Below are 16,017 nucleotides of genomic sequence, written 5' to 3'. Positions count from 1 at the left end.
AAAAAAAAAAAAAAAAAAAAAAAAGACATTTTAATACAAAACACCAATACAGTTTTGTAACTGTTTATTCTGCAGTTAGAATATTTCTGTTAGAGAAAAGCTAAGGTTGAATAAATCTGTCAATTTCTCATGGTGTTTTATGGTCATTTCGTGCAAAATCCATGAGGTTTAGGTGTCACATACTCAAGCCTGAACAGATCCACAAGAAAAATTCAACTGAATGCACTTTGTGAGAACCCAACTCAGTGAAAAACACACACTGCAGTGAAAAAACAGCAGGAGCCCAACTCTACTTGCATAGGACCCTGGATAGCCTCAAGAGGTGAAGGGTCATATCTGCCCACTTTCTCTTACTGTAATTAGAGTAGTCAAGTCTGATACACCTCTTTCACATCCATTGCTCCTGCTCTCTTGGACTTACAGACTGCTTGGAATCCTGCTTATCCTCATGTTAAAAAACAGAGTCCAATTCTGCAAAGAGCTACAGCTACACTTTTAAGAAGCATACAGGTATGTGGCACTCTTGGATTTCAGTACTGCCAACAGGCTAAAAATTTTAACTCTAAACCTTTAAAATTTGTGTGAACTTGATGGGCTTTTGCTGGAATGGCATTTTTTTTGTTTGTTTTTGGTTGACTGTTTCTTTTATTGTCCTCAAATTCACTGACTTCCAGATGAAGAAAATAGTTGGCTCCCTTGACGGTCAAAGCCACGTCACAGTTAAACTGTACACAGAGCCATGCGCAGGAAAGACTACTACACTTCAGCTGCTTCCAGCTCAGTTATATACTCTCCAAACAAAGGAAAAAGATGAGTACTTGGAATTTATTTTAAAACTTGCTTGCAACCAAATGCAACTGAAAAATTCCACATCCATGTAAGAGAAGACAAAGCTTCTGAACACACTCAGAATTAACTTTTGTCAGCTACAAGTGCTGTTACTTTACACACACAGTCAATTGTGGAATAAAGCAAAGCCTAGGTTAGGTAGCTATTGCACAGCTAAGAGTCAAAACAGTAGCATATGGGTTTATTTCAGAGTACTGAGACTCATGTCCCTATAATTATTAGTACTTAAGAGTTTGAGTTATTTTTCCCTTCACCAACTCCTCTACTAAATGAAGTGGATTTTTGCAGTTGAGACACTGCTTGTCTTTCAGTCACAGCATAATGCAGTCTAGGCAATAAATTATTTCCTACTGTGTGCTTTGCAATTACAATTCCTCACCAATACCATAACTCAACATGGTAATAAAAAATAATCAGTATTTATCAAGTGCCTGTGGATTAAAACCTTTCTAACTCCTGAAACAAAAGAGAAGTTATGAAACATACCCAGACAAGGAGCAACAGATTTCTTTTTACCGTTCCACAGTACCCCAGCATTCCAACTATGATGAGGAAACAGCAGACTGCAATCATAACCGGGTGGACCACAGGAAAGTAAGTCAAAATGACAGCCTCCTCCACCCTAAAACCAATCAGAACAATAATCAAAAAAAGCACAATCACACAAAAATGATACATAGGAAGAAAAATACAGCCATTAAAAAGAAAATGGTTGATTAGCAGATGTGTTCTTTCCAGCACCTTACACATTTCACAGAAATCTCTTCAACGTGGTTTTAAGGTCAAATGGTGCATTTGAGTACCAAAAAGTAATGCATTGTCCAAAACCTCTCTGGAGCAAAGGCAATCTTCCTGTCCTGCACTTGCACAGTAAGTAGCACAGTGAGGCCCTGTTTTATCACTAGGGCTCATAAACACTGGTGCAATAAAATTAACAGAATTCCTAAATCTCTGGACTGAATAAAGTATTCAAAACTAAATAGTAATATAATATGATTACAAGTTGTCAAAGGGCCAAAAATTGAACCCTGTCAGAAGAGAAAGGCACAGGATTGAAACCCTATCCTTTCCCCGTTTCTAATTTCAACTGATGCCTGAAATTGTGGCAAAAAAATGCACCTTTAAATAAAAAAATTATTAGTTTAACTGAAGGATTCTTAATTCTACAAATCCTAATTAGGAAGCTTGCCATACAGAATGAACAACATCTACCACAATCAGTCACTCACACAGATTAAAAGTTTAACTAAAGCTTTACCTTGTTTCTGCAGTTAAAGTGAGAACATTATTCAAGTAGTCTCTCAGCCAAGCAGAAACACCTAATATGCTGACGGACATCAACTAAAAAAAAAACATTTAGTTATTTATCATGTGTTTAAAGCAAATTGCAAGATCATTCATAATTTAAGTAGAGGATCAGTCATCACTAATATTTTTCATGCATTCATTTATTTGAACAGTGTCCCCAAAACTGTACTTCTGTGTGCTTAGAATTGGTTTGTTGCCCAAGTATTAGGCAGCCAGTGAAAATAATCTTCTTTTCCACCTAGGATGCTACTGCTGGCTCCTATCCCACCACTGCACAACATACCATAGAAACAACAAAAATCAGAGACTCTTTCAGGGCTCAGAAGTGATACACATCAGTCTGCATGAAATCATGAAGCTATGCTCAGGTACACAGCTAGTGAAGAAAAATCTGACAGAACAGTACTGATACATTGACACACAGAAGAGATTTAGCTTTGGGTTAAATTTAGAAGAATCTGATTGTCTTGCTCATGCAGATAGAGTGACACCATGAACACTATGTCTCAGTTTCCTGAACCATAAAATGAAAATAAAACTAACCGCATTTCAATTATAAACCATATAAAGCATTTGGGTACCTAACCTGTCAGGCATTTCAGAGGCATAAAGCCACTACCCTTTTACCAGGACTGCTCCCACAGCAAGCAAATCTCCAAGACTGAGCCCACCTAGAATTGCCACCACCTCAGCAGATGGATTTTGGTCACCTGATGCCATCATACACTTCAGTACACCTGGAACTTACCAGGAGAAGCTCTGCCCTCTGATTCTGTTGAGAAGTCAAACCTGAACGACATGTTCAGAACCTGCCATGCTGTGACAGCACAGCTCTGCTGCTGCTGTAGCAGAGGTACTGCCAGAGGACAAGGCATTCCTCACGCAGTTTCACGGGGGCACCTAGACCTGAACCACAGAACACACAGGACCTCAGAAGCACCACTGTCTAGCTGAGGGAGGGACACCTAAGCATACTGACTCTCCTGAATACTACTGTTTTCATGCGCTGTATAGGGGTATGGCAGGACACATCAGCATTATACTTACAGTTTCTTAAATCAGTAAGAAGTGCTAATCTCCTGTTTTCCTCAACATCTAGCTTCTCATATGCCCTCATATTCCCCCGAAGTTGTTTTGAAGAACAAGTTAAGTGGTTCAAATCTAACAGGAGAAGTCACTCTGTGTCCTTACTGGCTCCCCTGCCTGCAGCATGCCCACAGCAGACTATTTCTGCCTTTAAAGTTTCACAGAACTCCCAGTTCCTATCCCAGAGCTTCTTCCTAGTTTTCAGATCTGATGCACAAAGTACAGGCACTGCCCTGGGTCTGGGTGCTGCCAGCAAGGGCTGGGTGCTTGGCATGCTGCAAGCATACCCTGAAAGCTAGTGCATGCTACAGCTCAACTATGTTCACTCATGTTCTTTACACTCTGTGGGATCTGTTTTGGCTGGCAAAACAGTAAAGAACATTTTCTATTGTCTTATTTGCAGGAAGCTGCAGGAACAAGGACAACAAGATGACTGGAATCTCCTAAATAAATTCCTATCTACTTGGAAGAAAGCATCAGGCAAACATACCACACATGCAGTCAAAACACTAGAGAGGTAAAGCAGACTACAAACAGCCAGCCTACTTTCTTGTAGTCAAAAGGCAATAAAAATGTTTTTAACCTTCCACATTTCCCTGAAAGACCTGTTGATACACACAGAAAAGCATTAGCTCAGATGACCATTCTCTTTATGGTAAAATATTGCAGATAAAGTGGGTTGCTTCATGTTACCACAGTGGTGTTCAGAAGTGAGAAGTCCATCAAAACACTCCTCAGTAACTTTAGTAAGAGCCACATAGTCCTGCTACAAAAACAGTACCAGAAAAATGATCGCTTTCTAAATAATATTCTTCCTCAAACACCAGACTGGTGGACTGCCTACTCCTTGCTGTCCATTAGGAACTCTCAGACTGCACGAATTTTCTTTCGGCCTTCAGCATGCGGCAACACATTGTACACAGCAGTGAGAGGAGGTGGATTTCGAGGAAGGCAAGATTGCTCCTTCAGCAGAGGTAAGATTTGGCAGCATATTGAAGCATGCAGGTTATTCACAGACAACAGGGAGATCACAGAGCAACCAGGTTAAAGGCAGAGGGGACAGAAAGGACCCCCTGGAGACCAAAAGTACTGAACAGAGACCTGTCACTAAGAGAATCATTCAGCTTGCTAGAAGAAAGGACTTGCATGCAAAGGCAAATCAGGAAGGACAAGAACTTTTATTTCTGTTCTGCCTGCCTAAATTGAGTCTTCTCTACCTAGATATGTATTTTTACCCACATAAAATCTGTGGAAAATCTAGGCAGATACATTACCAAGCTGAGGCCAACACATGGCTGTGTGACTTCTACAGAAATGCTCAATGACCACATCAGAGAACGTGACTCCCTCTTCACTTATGAACAAGAAGAGAAGGACTGCTCCCTTTAACCTAGGAAACATAACCTTCACAAATAATGTAACTACATGAACACCATTTCAGTTTGTAAGAACAACCTCTCTATGAGAGGCCTCTTGCATCATTCAGAAAGATTTTAGCCATTTAGATTCCCCTGGGTGCTCTCACTTAGTGTAAATAGCTAACAGACAATTACTACTGTTTCTTGCTGATGTAAATTACATGCAAAAACATTCCACCTATAGAGCCTGTGAGAGCCAGGCTGCAGCTCACCCACCCACCTCTCCTGTGCCTGGCATGATCTCACCACCATTAACTGCTTCAGGTGTTACTGATTTCTGCTACTCTTACAATGCACAAGAGCTCAGTCAGCATTGCTCTGAGCAAGTACAATGCCTTACCTCACTGCTACACAGATGTTACACACAGATCACCTGTGCAACACCCTCCTGCCAATCAAACTCCTAGTGAGGCACCTTTGGCCACTGTATTTTCAAGAAAGTCCAAAAGTGAATTATTACTCTGAATGACCTGAAAGCCAGAGTGCTGTGACACACTCCATTCACAGGCATGAAAGTTAGTAACAGTGTCCAGCTGGGGCAGCAGAAAGGCATGGGTCAGAAAGTGAAGGCAAATACAACAGGCTCCTCTTGAAAAAAAGGAGGCCTGTGAAAGAAACTGATAAAAAAGCAATTCAGCAATAAGTTGATTACAAAAGGTGTATTTCACAGCACATAAGCCAGCATGGCTTGGCAGCTCTTCACTAACAGAAGAAAGTGATGGGGAAAAAGTTGCATCCCTTCTGATCAGCAGAAGTGAGCCTCAGGGCAGGAACACGCTGACAGATGAAAGATGCCTTTGCAACACCGGACTGCCCTGCATAATGACTGATGTTTATTTTAGTGACAAAAGATTATCAAGCACTAGCTCCCATCCATCAGTCCACTTGCTCACCTGCTCCACAGCCACAAGGGAATCACAATAAGAACACAACACACATGTCTGACCTCCACAGCCTCCTGCTGACTCAACATGCAGATGTGCTGCCCTGTAAAAGCACTAAACATCCTCAAGTGCCAGATGACATCAAAAAAGCTCCAGGCACCCACCACTTCACACTACCTACAGCACATGCAGATCTTCAGCCAGCAGCACAGGAAGTCCATCAACACTAACACTACAACTCAGCTCAGGCACTCAGTAGGCAGGAACAGTAACAGCCTCCCCAAAAACCTTGGTGTGCATCCAAACCCACCAGCAAGTATCAGCAGGCACATCACTGCAATTCACTGCCAAGTGATTTTCAAGAAGTCATGGGCAGGGACAAGGTCCTGATTACAGCTATTGTTGATTCATTTGAAGGATGGTAAAAAGGTCACCCCAAAAAACTGGCAGTCCCTACTTCAGCCATTGTTTTGTAACTAATTTATATGTAAAATACAGTTAAAATCTGTACCAAGCAATCAGATGAAAGAACACAAGTTTATGACAAATAAAACTGCTACGATAATTCTCACATTAGCAGTAACATCATTTCACCAAAAAGTTTCATTCAAGCTTCTCTGATGACAGCCAGTCTGCTGTGCTGTAAATATAATGTGATAGTATGCAGTAAAACATGTTCATTTGTTGCAGCTGGCTGCACAAGTCACTATGGGTTTAATTCTGAACTGTCACAGTATGTTGCATAGCCATCAACACGACACTGACGAGTCCACAACGATGCCTGCTGTCATACTCTATTTTAAATATATTTTCACACTGATTAAACCAAGGTAATAAATTCAATTTTTATATATGAGCAATATGCACACAATAACACATTAAATTTGCAAATGAATTTCTAACAAAGTTTCTAAAGCTACTAAGGTTTTCTCAGACAACTGAATTACACCATCCAACAACAGACTTCAGCTATTAGGAGCAATCATTTCCAAGCATAGTTTAAATTGCCTTTGGAACTCTTACATAAATTAGATAGCAAAATGAAAATATAAAATCATCTGTAATTCATTAAGTATATATTTTTAGCTGTTATTTGGAAAGTTCTACTCCCACTGTCTTTGAGGCCATACCTAAACTGTAAAATAAATCTGCATTTTCAATAAATAAATGAACATGGATTTCTGTCTTTAAGGGAACAAGTCCAATTTATATTGCTATTTGCACACCTGTGTTCACCCCCTCATCATTTTTTTTCATTCAAACATTCTAACATGTTCATTTTACTGTGCTCAAATTTGAGAAAGGGTTTTTCTTACCTATTAAACTGGAGAAAGATTAAAAGTATCTTCCATACCAAAAATCACACATGATCGTTTTTATTTTAACAGATGGGGTAAACAACTTCAGGCCATGCTTTGATATCCATAATGAAATGCTGACTAGCAGCATTACAGAGCAACCTGCTTTGCATGAAAAGGTTTCTGGCTCCAAGAAAATGACTTCCAACATATGACAACATTCATCAGAATATGTCCTCTAATTTTAGTTAAAAATAAAAAAACAAACCAAACTAAACCACAAACAAACAAACACACAAACCAAACCTTGTGAAAATCTTCCTGTTAAAATTGGTTTGGGTAATCTGAGCTATGATTTACCCTTACCAAGGGGGCAGGGGGATACATCATTACAAGGTCGTGAACAGAGTATGCTGCAATGCTTTTCACAGGATTTTCACTATTAGATTCAACATTCAGATCACTGAACAAACACAGATAACTCATGTCCATGGATAAACAGACAGCTACATTTTTTGGGTCAGAGCGACATAAGGGTGGAGGAGGGGGGACAAGAGGCCTTGTGTTTCTGTAGTACCTAGCAAAACCATTGAAATGTTTTGAGAAAGAAGAATTGCCTACAAAAAAGGGAAATCCCCTATTTCCTAAAAAAAGGACCTTTAATTCGATAGATATTCCAATATTTTGTTTTCGCTAAGCTTCCTACAAGGTTATGCCTTGGTCCACTCCCACCTCAGTAAACAGCTGAAGCACGTTCATATTTGCACTTTCAATCTGGGTTTGCTTGCACAGCTGCAACAGTGAGTTAGCAACCTGCTCCACATTTGGCACGGGCTGGAACTCGCACACTTTGCAATAAGGCAACTGCTGGAGCACTGACAGGCTGCTGAGAGGTCACCCTCCCAGGGAACACGAGCAAGTTTTCCAGCAGGTGGCTGTTCAAGGCGCCCAGAGAAAGCACAGCAAGAGCCCAACCACGCAAACAATGCTGAGGTACAGTTCTACTGTGTCAGACCCACATCAGCCTCTGGCCTGTGTAGCACAAGGGTACATTAAAAGCAAAGAGGGATGAGGAAGTCCATGCATTTCTTTAACCACCCTCTCTATGACTACTCAAGCACTGCACTTCTTGTCAGGACATGACTTGCGCCACTTTTCCCTCAAAAGTAACCATCTCACTGTCAGGATGTCTTTTGCTCTGCAGAAGTGCAGGCATGTGCTGTTCATCGCAGGTAATCCAGAGCAATGATCACAGCTCAAGCATCCCAGCTCAAGCATCCCAATCCATATCACAATCCACACATCACCATCAAGATGATATGCCTTCACATATACACAATATACTCTTAATTTTGTTTCTCTAAGAGTTTGCTTTTATTCATGGACAGTAGTCAATCTCAGAGATACAGGCAAATTATTTTTAAATTCACCATATATATATATTTATTTAACTGGAAGAGCAACACAAAGAAAAGAGCATGTATTTCCTATGATCCACAGGACTACATCTTAGCCGTTTGTGGGTTTATCACCTAACTTTCCTGTTTTACACATGAATACCCATGAGCACACAAAGATGATCAAAATGAACCTGCATTTTTATTTAAATCACATATTCCTATAAAAATGCACAAAATTAAACTGTCCCCTATACCTTGTGAAATAGCTACAAGATATTTTAAAAATTGTTATTCCTATGAGCCTTGTCTAGAGCCTACCACAGATTCAAGATGATAGAGAAGCTTCAGGGTACAGAAGTGTACTGGGTACAGGGTATTGGAGATTCACGAATAATTGGATAGCTACCTTCTACAAAAGGAGATGTGAATTTAAAGGAAGAAAAAATGTACAAGTACCTACAAGTCAGATGGACCTTTCCAGTTTGCTGCAGATTGTGGTTTACCAGTATAAGCACATAGTTTTGAAGATTTCCTTCCCCTTGAGCTACGGGCTCAAATCTTATCAGCACAGGTTCGTGATTCATCAAGGTTGATGCAACAAGTTCCACAAGTTAATTGTGAGTATTACCCAAAAAATGTCTGTGGTTCACTTATTCCTGAATGCCAATTAAAAAGCATATTAATGCAATTTCTAACATTGGGGTGGGATCTTGGGTTTGGTTTTTTTCCTTTCCATCACCACATCCAACCACTGTTTTTCAGGACAGTTTTCCAGAAACTCATCCAGCAATCCATAGCTGACATGCCACTCAGGGTGAGACACATCACGTACAAAGATACTTGGGATAAAAGGTTATGTAGAGGTAGACAAAGTTGATTTAGGGCTAAACTCTACTTTGTTAGGACATAGTCTGGTAATGTAACAATGTTGTATAAATAATACAGCCTAAAGACACCAAAAAGTAAAAGATTTCTCAAATACCAGAATTAGAAGTACTTCTGGTCATTTAAAACTCCTCCTATAGCTTCCTCTACTGAATGCATTCCTTTAAAAAGACAGCATATTCCCACAGAAGCCACAGTTATTTTCTTTATACAAAGAATGCTAAGAAAATAAGGTTTTAATTATGCATGTCTAAAGTGCAGTCTCTAAAATCAGAGTATATTAGCCTAGAATAATTTACAGTGCTACAGGTACCTGGCCAGGCAGTGTTCATTTCAATGGATATTATTTGCCATTTAAACTTAAAACATTGACCCAAACTTTTCATTCCAAGTATCTACAAATACCACCACCAAGAGTGGAAGTCAAAACACAGCAGAAACAACCTCTGTGCAGAATATGGTTTCACAAAAGGCAGGATAGACTGATTTCTTTCTCATGTCACAACAGACTTGAAAAATAAAGCAAAAAAAATTACAAGATTCAACACATGCATTTGAAGTTGGAGAAAACAGGAAATAAAATACCACTGTTTCCAACCATCCTTAGTTACTTCCTAGCACAACGCTCATATTCACTTGCTCTGAATTCTCAAGTAGTACACATAGGCAAAACTAGATGTAAGCGTGCAAAGCACTCAAATGGAAAACTAATTGCAAATTTGCTCCACTTTCATTTTACGTGATTTTTTTTTCTAACTTTGCTCACAAACACAAGCTCGAGATAGATGCAAACAATTTCCACTACCTGCCAGAAGTGTTTATTGGCTGCAACTGCACAAGTGAAATTAGATGGTACTGTTGAAGGAAATCTTAAACATTGCTCAACAGAAACAGCATATCCCTAGGCAAAAAAAGCTCGCAAGGTGAAAGAAAAGTGGCAACATCGCTGTCTTGGCTCAAACATCCACTGACACTATTAATCATCAGTTAAGAGATCCTTACCACCTGTGACACAGTCAACTGCAACTTACAACCTTGATTTGTCCGCAGCACTAGAGTACAGTCATCCTCAATTACAAGCAACAGAACGGCAGCTGCTCCTGCCTCACATGCTCACCAGAAGAAAAAAAAAATATTTTGGCAGTTTTCTCAAGACAGAAAGTCTATACAGACTTTTTCCTGCACCCTTCCTTCCAAGTTATACTTTGCTTTTCTTTAAAAAAATTGAGAAAATTAGTAAAACTACTGTGTTGCTTTTAGTTGCATTTACTATCACTATCTAGTTAATCTATTTCGACTATTAATAACTTTTTTAAAGAACATACATGGCTAAGCAGCAAAGGAAAGTAGAACAGCCTTGTATGTCTCAAAACTATTGCTTTGCTTAATCCCCTACAATTGTAAGCAGCCAGGAGGCTGAATTTTCCCTGTATTCAGCACCATTTGCTGGTTCCTGTTCTAGCACAACCCACAGGGGATACTTGCACTCCGGTATCTCCTGTGTTATGCCTGTGCCATTATTACAGGCTGACAATGTTCTGTGACTGAAGGTCTGCCTAGTATAAATGCTTGCAAAGGTGGTTTAACTGGGGAAATGACCACAGCAAAATATAGAACAATGGCAGCATCCCAAAGTGTGGCAAAGAGGGATTCTGTGAGGACAAGTTATAAAGTGCTCAAAATGAATGAAGATACTCATGTTACACCCAGGAATGCTACTGAGCTGGGACAGTGTCATGAGCTTGCCAATTCAGTAAAGCCCCACCAGAAGGAAAAACCCTGCAGTCTCATAAGCTGCATAAAATATATTTGCAAAGCTCAAAACTAAATTCCTCCAAGACCTGACACACAAACTATCTAGATATAACAAAGACCAGTATTGTCACTGAGAACAGAAAAATAGTAATCAGTAGGAATACGTCTTCCCTCAAGAACCACTAAGATAGGCTGCTTAGCTAAGCACTAAGTCTTGACCACAAAACACCAAATCATGCATTTTTGGAGGTCTTCTCTTTTATTGGCTGTCCAGAATTTAATATACTGGAAATAGCAGTGTTACAGAACACAGAATCAAGCTGGATCCCTCAGTCTTGCAAATTACACTAAAAAGTGATGCCCATTCATGTATGTATGAGGATTGCAGAAGAATGAAACCAAATGTTAACTGCAGGGTTTAGTCTGAAGGATATCCTTGTACAGGACACTGTGAAAAAAAATACTGTCAAAAAAGTTAGAAGACTGAGGAAGTCCTGAATTTGCAACTTCCACTCTATGAAAGAGACATCTTGCAGTCAGATGCATGATTCAATTGACCATGGAAAAAGCTTCCAGATCAGGTCTATCACCAGCGTCAGTCACTTAATCAACAACAGTTAGAGCACTGAAAACAAATTTATGTCCATCTTGTAAGAAGAAAGGCTTTCTGCAAGTTGCAGCTCCTGAAGTACCAATCCACTCACTTCCACAAAACCAGTGTTTTTCTGGAGCACTAAAGGCAGTACATTTACTGGTCCATTACAAAAAAATGATGAACCACTAAAACAGAGCCTTGGGCTTTCAGGTGACTGCTTATGGATTATTTACAGCTAAACAGACTTTAGGTCAAAAGTGACAAAGTATTATGAACAACACTTCCTGCTTGCCTCCCTCTCATGCACACACAGGTACATCACAGCTCATCAGCTGAGCCCAGTAAAAAAAGTTTATTTTCAAACAGAGCACACAGCTGTACACTTAATACTCTGGAGAACCTACAAGGATAGCAGCAGAGTGACTGATAAAAGCTCTCTCACCTCTCACTTCTCTGCTTCCATAGGCACTGAAAACAACCAAATAATGCAGACAGCAGTGTTTTGCAACCACCATCTGCACCTTCAGTTTTTCAGCAGTATTCATGATCAGACTAGCCAGTTCTGTTACCTTAAGGAGCTTCATATGCACTAGTCTATCCTCACCAAGCTGGCAATGACAAATGCTGAAGTCACACACACTGGGACAGCTGCACACTAAACACACTTCGAAGCTTACTTCAGATGTTCTCTTCTAAGAGCTTGACAGTCAGACCTTACCAGATAGTGACTACTGACTCTTGCAGAGTTTTATTCAGGACTTCAAAAGCTTCGTGCTCTCAGCTTGAAGAAAGCAATCCTTTTTGCACAATGTGTGGTTATACCTACTGCTGAACACCATCACAGTGAAACAAGAAGAGAATATCTCCTTATTCCAGCCAGGACCTGTAATCAAACCATGATTTTAAAAAGCCAACACACGCCGTTTGCACATCTTCACAGTTTTCAGCTGAACACTGATAATTGACACAGCCACTGGGCACATTATCAACAAGCTGGAAGTAATTGGGAGACAATGGCCCTTGGGAAGGAAGAAAGCACGAGAAAGCAGAAACCCCTTCAAGATCAAGCTTGGAGAGAATTACATGTCTATGTCGCAAATCAGGAGGTCCATACAGACCTTGGAATCACAGCAGCACTCTTGTCTTTACCTGTCGGGACAGAACCCACCGTTCTCAGGAGGAACACGGCTGCATCTAATCTAATCTAATCTAAACTTCCTGACATCCAGCCCATAACCTAGGTAGGTATTTATTTGCAACCAGCAAACTAAAGCTTTGCAGATGGAAGGACGGGCAACAGCAAGTGAAAACCACAAATGCCATGCCCATTCCAGTGGTGAAGCACCTGCTGCTAGGGGAACTTTCCACAGGAGAACTGTACACTGTAGGTCATGCTATGACACTCAGAAATGGCAGCAGCAAAACTTCCACTAATACGAACAGAAGAAAAGTCAAGCTCTGACAGAGGAAAAGATATGGGAGATTTCACTACAACAAGCAGCTGACAGAAGATTTATATTTAGCTGTTAAATACACATCTGAACAGAACCAGAGAGGGAGTGGAAAGAGGTTCATGTTCATTCGTCCAAAGAAGTCTGATGTAACTGCTATACATTTAACTACCCACCCACCACACGTACTCCTCCTTAACACACAGTTCTGGAAGACTCAAGGGTTTTCTTGCTTATTTGTTTATTTGGTTTCAGCCAAAACAATGCATTCATCTGCTTTGCAAAATCCCAAGGACTCTAAATGGACTGGCCAATTTTTCATTTGAGTTCCAACACCTGTAATTTTATACACATTATGGAAAACAGCTTTAATTCTTTGCAATATCCGTGGTGCAAGTCATCTGCTATGCTAGCATGTATTATTTATTATTTACTTTTAATATTTTTATTATTTATTATTATATTAATAACATCTTGACATGCTTCAGCATCATACAGATTTCACTTAACTGTTTGGGTGTATTTTCCAGTGTCCAGGCCACAGCTAGAAAGATAAATTAAAGACAACTTTTGTATTTTGGAGACAAGATTAAGAACTTGCCATTTTATTTACCATCACTTGTTATACCATAACAGACTCAAAAGACCTTTTATCCTATTATGACTAAGGAAAAAAAAATCGCATTTGCTAAGTAAGGGGGACATTGTTATTAAAAGGGCAACAAAATCAAAAGAATGGGAAATTGTTTCTAGCAATTAATGCTTTAAACCAAATCTAGACATAACTTAAAAAGGGACAAAGCCAACAACAGGACCACTTGATAGATGCAGTTAGTGCTGTTCCCCTGACAAGCTCAAAGACGCTGCACAGCTCCATGCCTGAGGTCCACAAAAGAAACATGTGAACGAAACAATGAAAAGTGAGAAGGAGCAATCTGACATGGAAAGGAACTTAAAATTTGAGCGAAGTGGCCAGACACATTTAAATCTCCTAGGTGAGACCTTGATCTCCCTAGAGAGGTACTGCAGCACCACACACCAGCCCCCTCCAAAGAGAAGGGCAGGCCTTCCTACACAAAGAAAGCATTTCAGGACTGAAAAACGAAGCACTCAGCTCCAGCAACAAGCCTCCCATTGCCACATGACATGTAACTGACACGGCATGAAGGCATAGCCTCACGTGCAATGTGGGTACCACCTAAATGTCCACTTGAACTACAAAGAGCTGTTCCTGAATAATAAATCTGATTGTGACATAGCAGGCAACAAGAACTGAGAGCAAGGGAAAAGAGCAGAGGAAGCTTAAGGGGACAAAGCAGTGAGTTAAGGTGCAAGTAGGAACTGTTGAGGACAGCTCAAAGCAGGAATTATGGAAACCAGAGGAAAACAGCCAAAAGGCAAACAGCAGGACATAATATTTTCAACCATGTCAATGTTCACGTGAATACAAGTGAACAAGTCTCATAGCACGTGTATAAAAATCCGAAGCTGAACTCAGGGCAGCTGAGGCCAGGCAACCTTCATCTTAAAAGAAAACACAGGAGTTTATATTTTGTACAGAGTCCAGCAAAAATCATGATAATGCTAGAAACAATTACATTTTTTTTTCTTCAGAAAGTTTTCCTCATCTTCTATTAAAAGATTTTATTCCTACACAGACTAAGAAAATAATTTATTTTTCATCTCTACTAAATACAATATACAAAGTTACATACTTTCAACAGATTTTCAGATCACTTTCATTACACAAAAAGTACCATTCTGTTCCAAATGATGTTGAAGAGTTTTCTCTCTCATTCATATTCTGATTTTCACTTAGTTTTCTGTAATCATGGAACTTTATCTCAATTCCAAACCCCCTGCTTTACAGGGACACCTTTCACTAGAACAGGTGGGTTGCTCAAAGCTTGAACACTTCCAGGGATGGCCAGACAAAATTTCTCTGGGCAACCTGTCCCAGTGACTCACTACTATCACACTGAAGAATTTCTTCCTTTGTAATATGTAATGTAAACCTACTCTCTTCCAGTTTGAAGCCATCCCCCCTTGTCCTGTCACTACATGCTCTAGTAAATAGTCCCTCTTCATCTTCCTTGTAGACTCCCTTCAGGCCCTGGAAGGCCACAATTAGGCAACCTCAAAGCCTTCTCTCTTCCAGGCTGAAAAATCCCAATCCTCTCTGCCTTTCCTCCCAGGATGAGTGCTCCACCCTTCTAAACATCTTGGTGGCCCTCCTCAGGACCCACTCCAACAGGTCAATGTCCTTCCTGTCCATCCAGAGCTGAATACAGGTGGAAAAAAAAAAAAACCAGATATAAACTAGGTTTGGTCCCAGCCCACATATTATCCCTGCATCAGTCAAGTCTACAGACCTCAGGAGCCAGCCCTTATGAACAGGTATGGGACATCATCCCTTTTGTTGTCTTACCCTTATCATGCACAAATCTCATCTATTCATGTCAAAGAGATTTCATTTGTTGTAAGTGAGTCAGGACTCTGAAAATATCTATCCTGCTGTTTCTCCAGAGCTCCGAAAGTTTAAGCAACAAGAGTTCATCACACCCACTTGTGCTGAGAGTGAGAAACCCTGCTGCTATAAACACAGCTTTTACTGAAATCCTCAAAACAAAAGGGCCCTTGCCTGCCAGTTAGGATCTGGCCACCGAACGCACAGAAAACTCTGGGCAGACTACTCAAATACCTGAGAGAGACTGGAGTTCATCTTGGGTCACAGGATGCTCTGAAACTCACCCAGTCAAGAACCCGCCCGTGAATATTCCCCTCTCTACATATAACAAGTACACAAATTCCCACGTGTAACCCTAATTCAATTTCACTTCCCACTGGTTTCCAAAGCCATTTTTTTCCCCCCAGTAAACAGTACTCCCTTGCGGGAGCTGTCTGGCACGGGGCCAAGGGCACCAGGGCGGTACCTCCTGCCCCCCGGCACCGTGCGGGCAGCCCGCGGCCGTGCCCGCCCTGCGCCTCCAGGACGGCACCTGCCCGCGCCGCTGCACTCACCCAGAAGAGCAGGTTGAGGGCGTAGAGCAGGCAGCGCAGGCACTTCACCGAGTCCTCCCTGGCCGTG

The 16,017-nt window shown here is 40.7% G+C and overlaps 1 protein-coding gene across 1 annotated transcript in view; it reads right to left on the bottom strand.

The window, feature by feature from the left end:
* Positions 1–16,011, bottom strand: part of TSPAN12 (tetraspanin 12) — a 47,231-nt gene extending 31,220 nt beyond the window's left edge. The window contains exons 1-3 of the mRNA XM_008640979.2: positions 15,951–16,011; positions 2,108–2,190; positions 1,336–1,471 (exon numbers count right to left, since the gene is read on the bottom strand). Coding sequence (XP_008639201.1) covers positions 1,336–1,471; positions 2,108–2,187 — 216 coding nt within the window. The 5' untranslated portion in view covers positions 2,188–2,190; positions 15,951–16,011. The remainder of the gene's footprint in view (positions 1–1,335; positions 1,472–2,107; positions 2,191–15,950) is intronic.
* Between the last annotated feature and the right edge of the window lie 6 nt (positions 16,012–16,017).

Source organism: Corvus brachyrhynchos, unplaced genomic scaffold (assembly GCF_000691975.1).
Source record: "Corvus brachyrhynchos isolate BGI_N302 unplaced genomic scaffold, ASM69197v1 scaffold29, whole genome shotgun sequence".
Classification (NCBI taxonomy): domain Eukaryota; kingdom Metazoa; phylum Chordata; class Aves; order Passeriformes; family Corvidae; genus Corvus; species Corvus brachyrhynchos.
The sequence above is the reverse complement of the archived record's forward strand: the minus strand, read 5'-3'. Positions and strand labels throughout refer to the sequence as shown.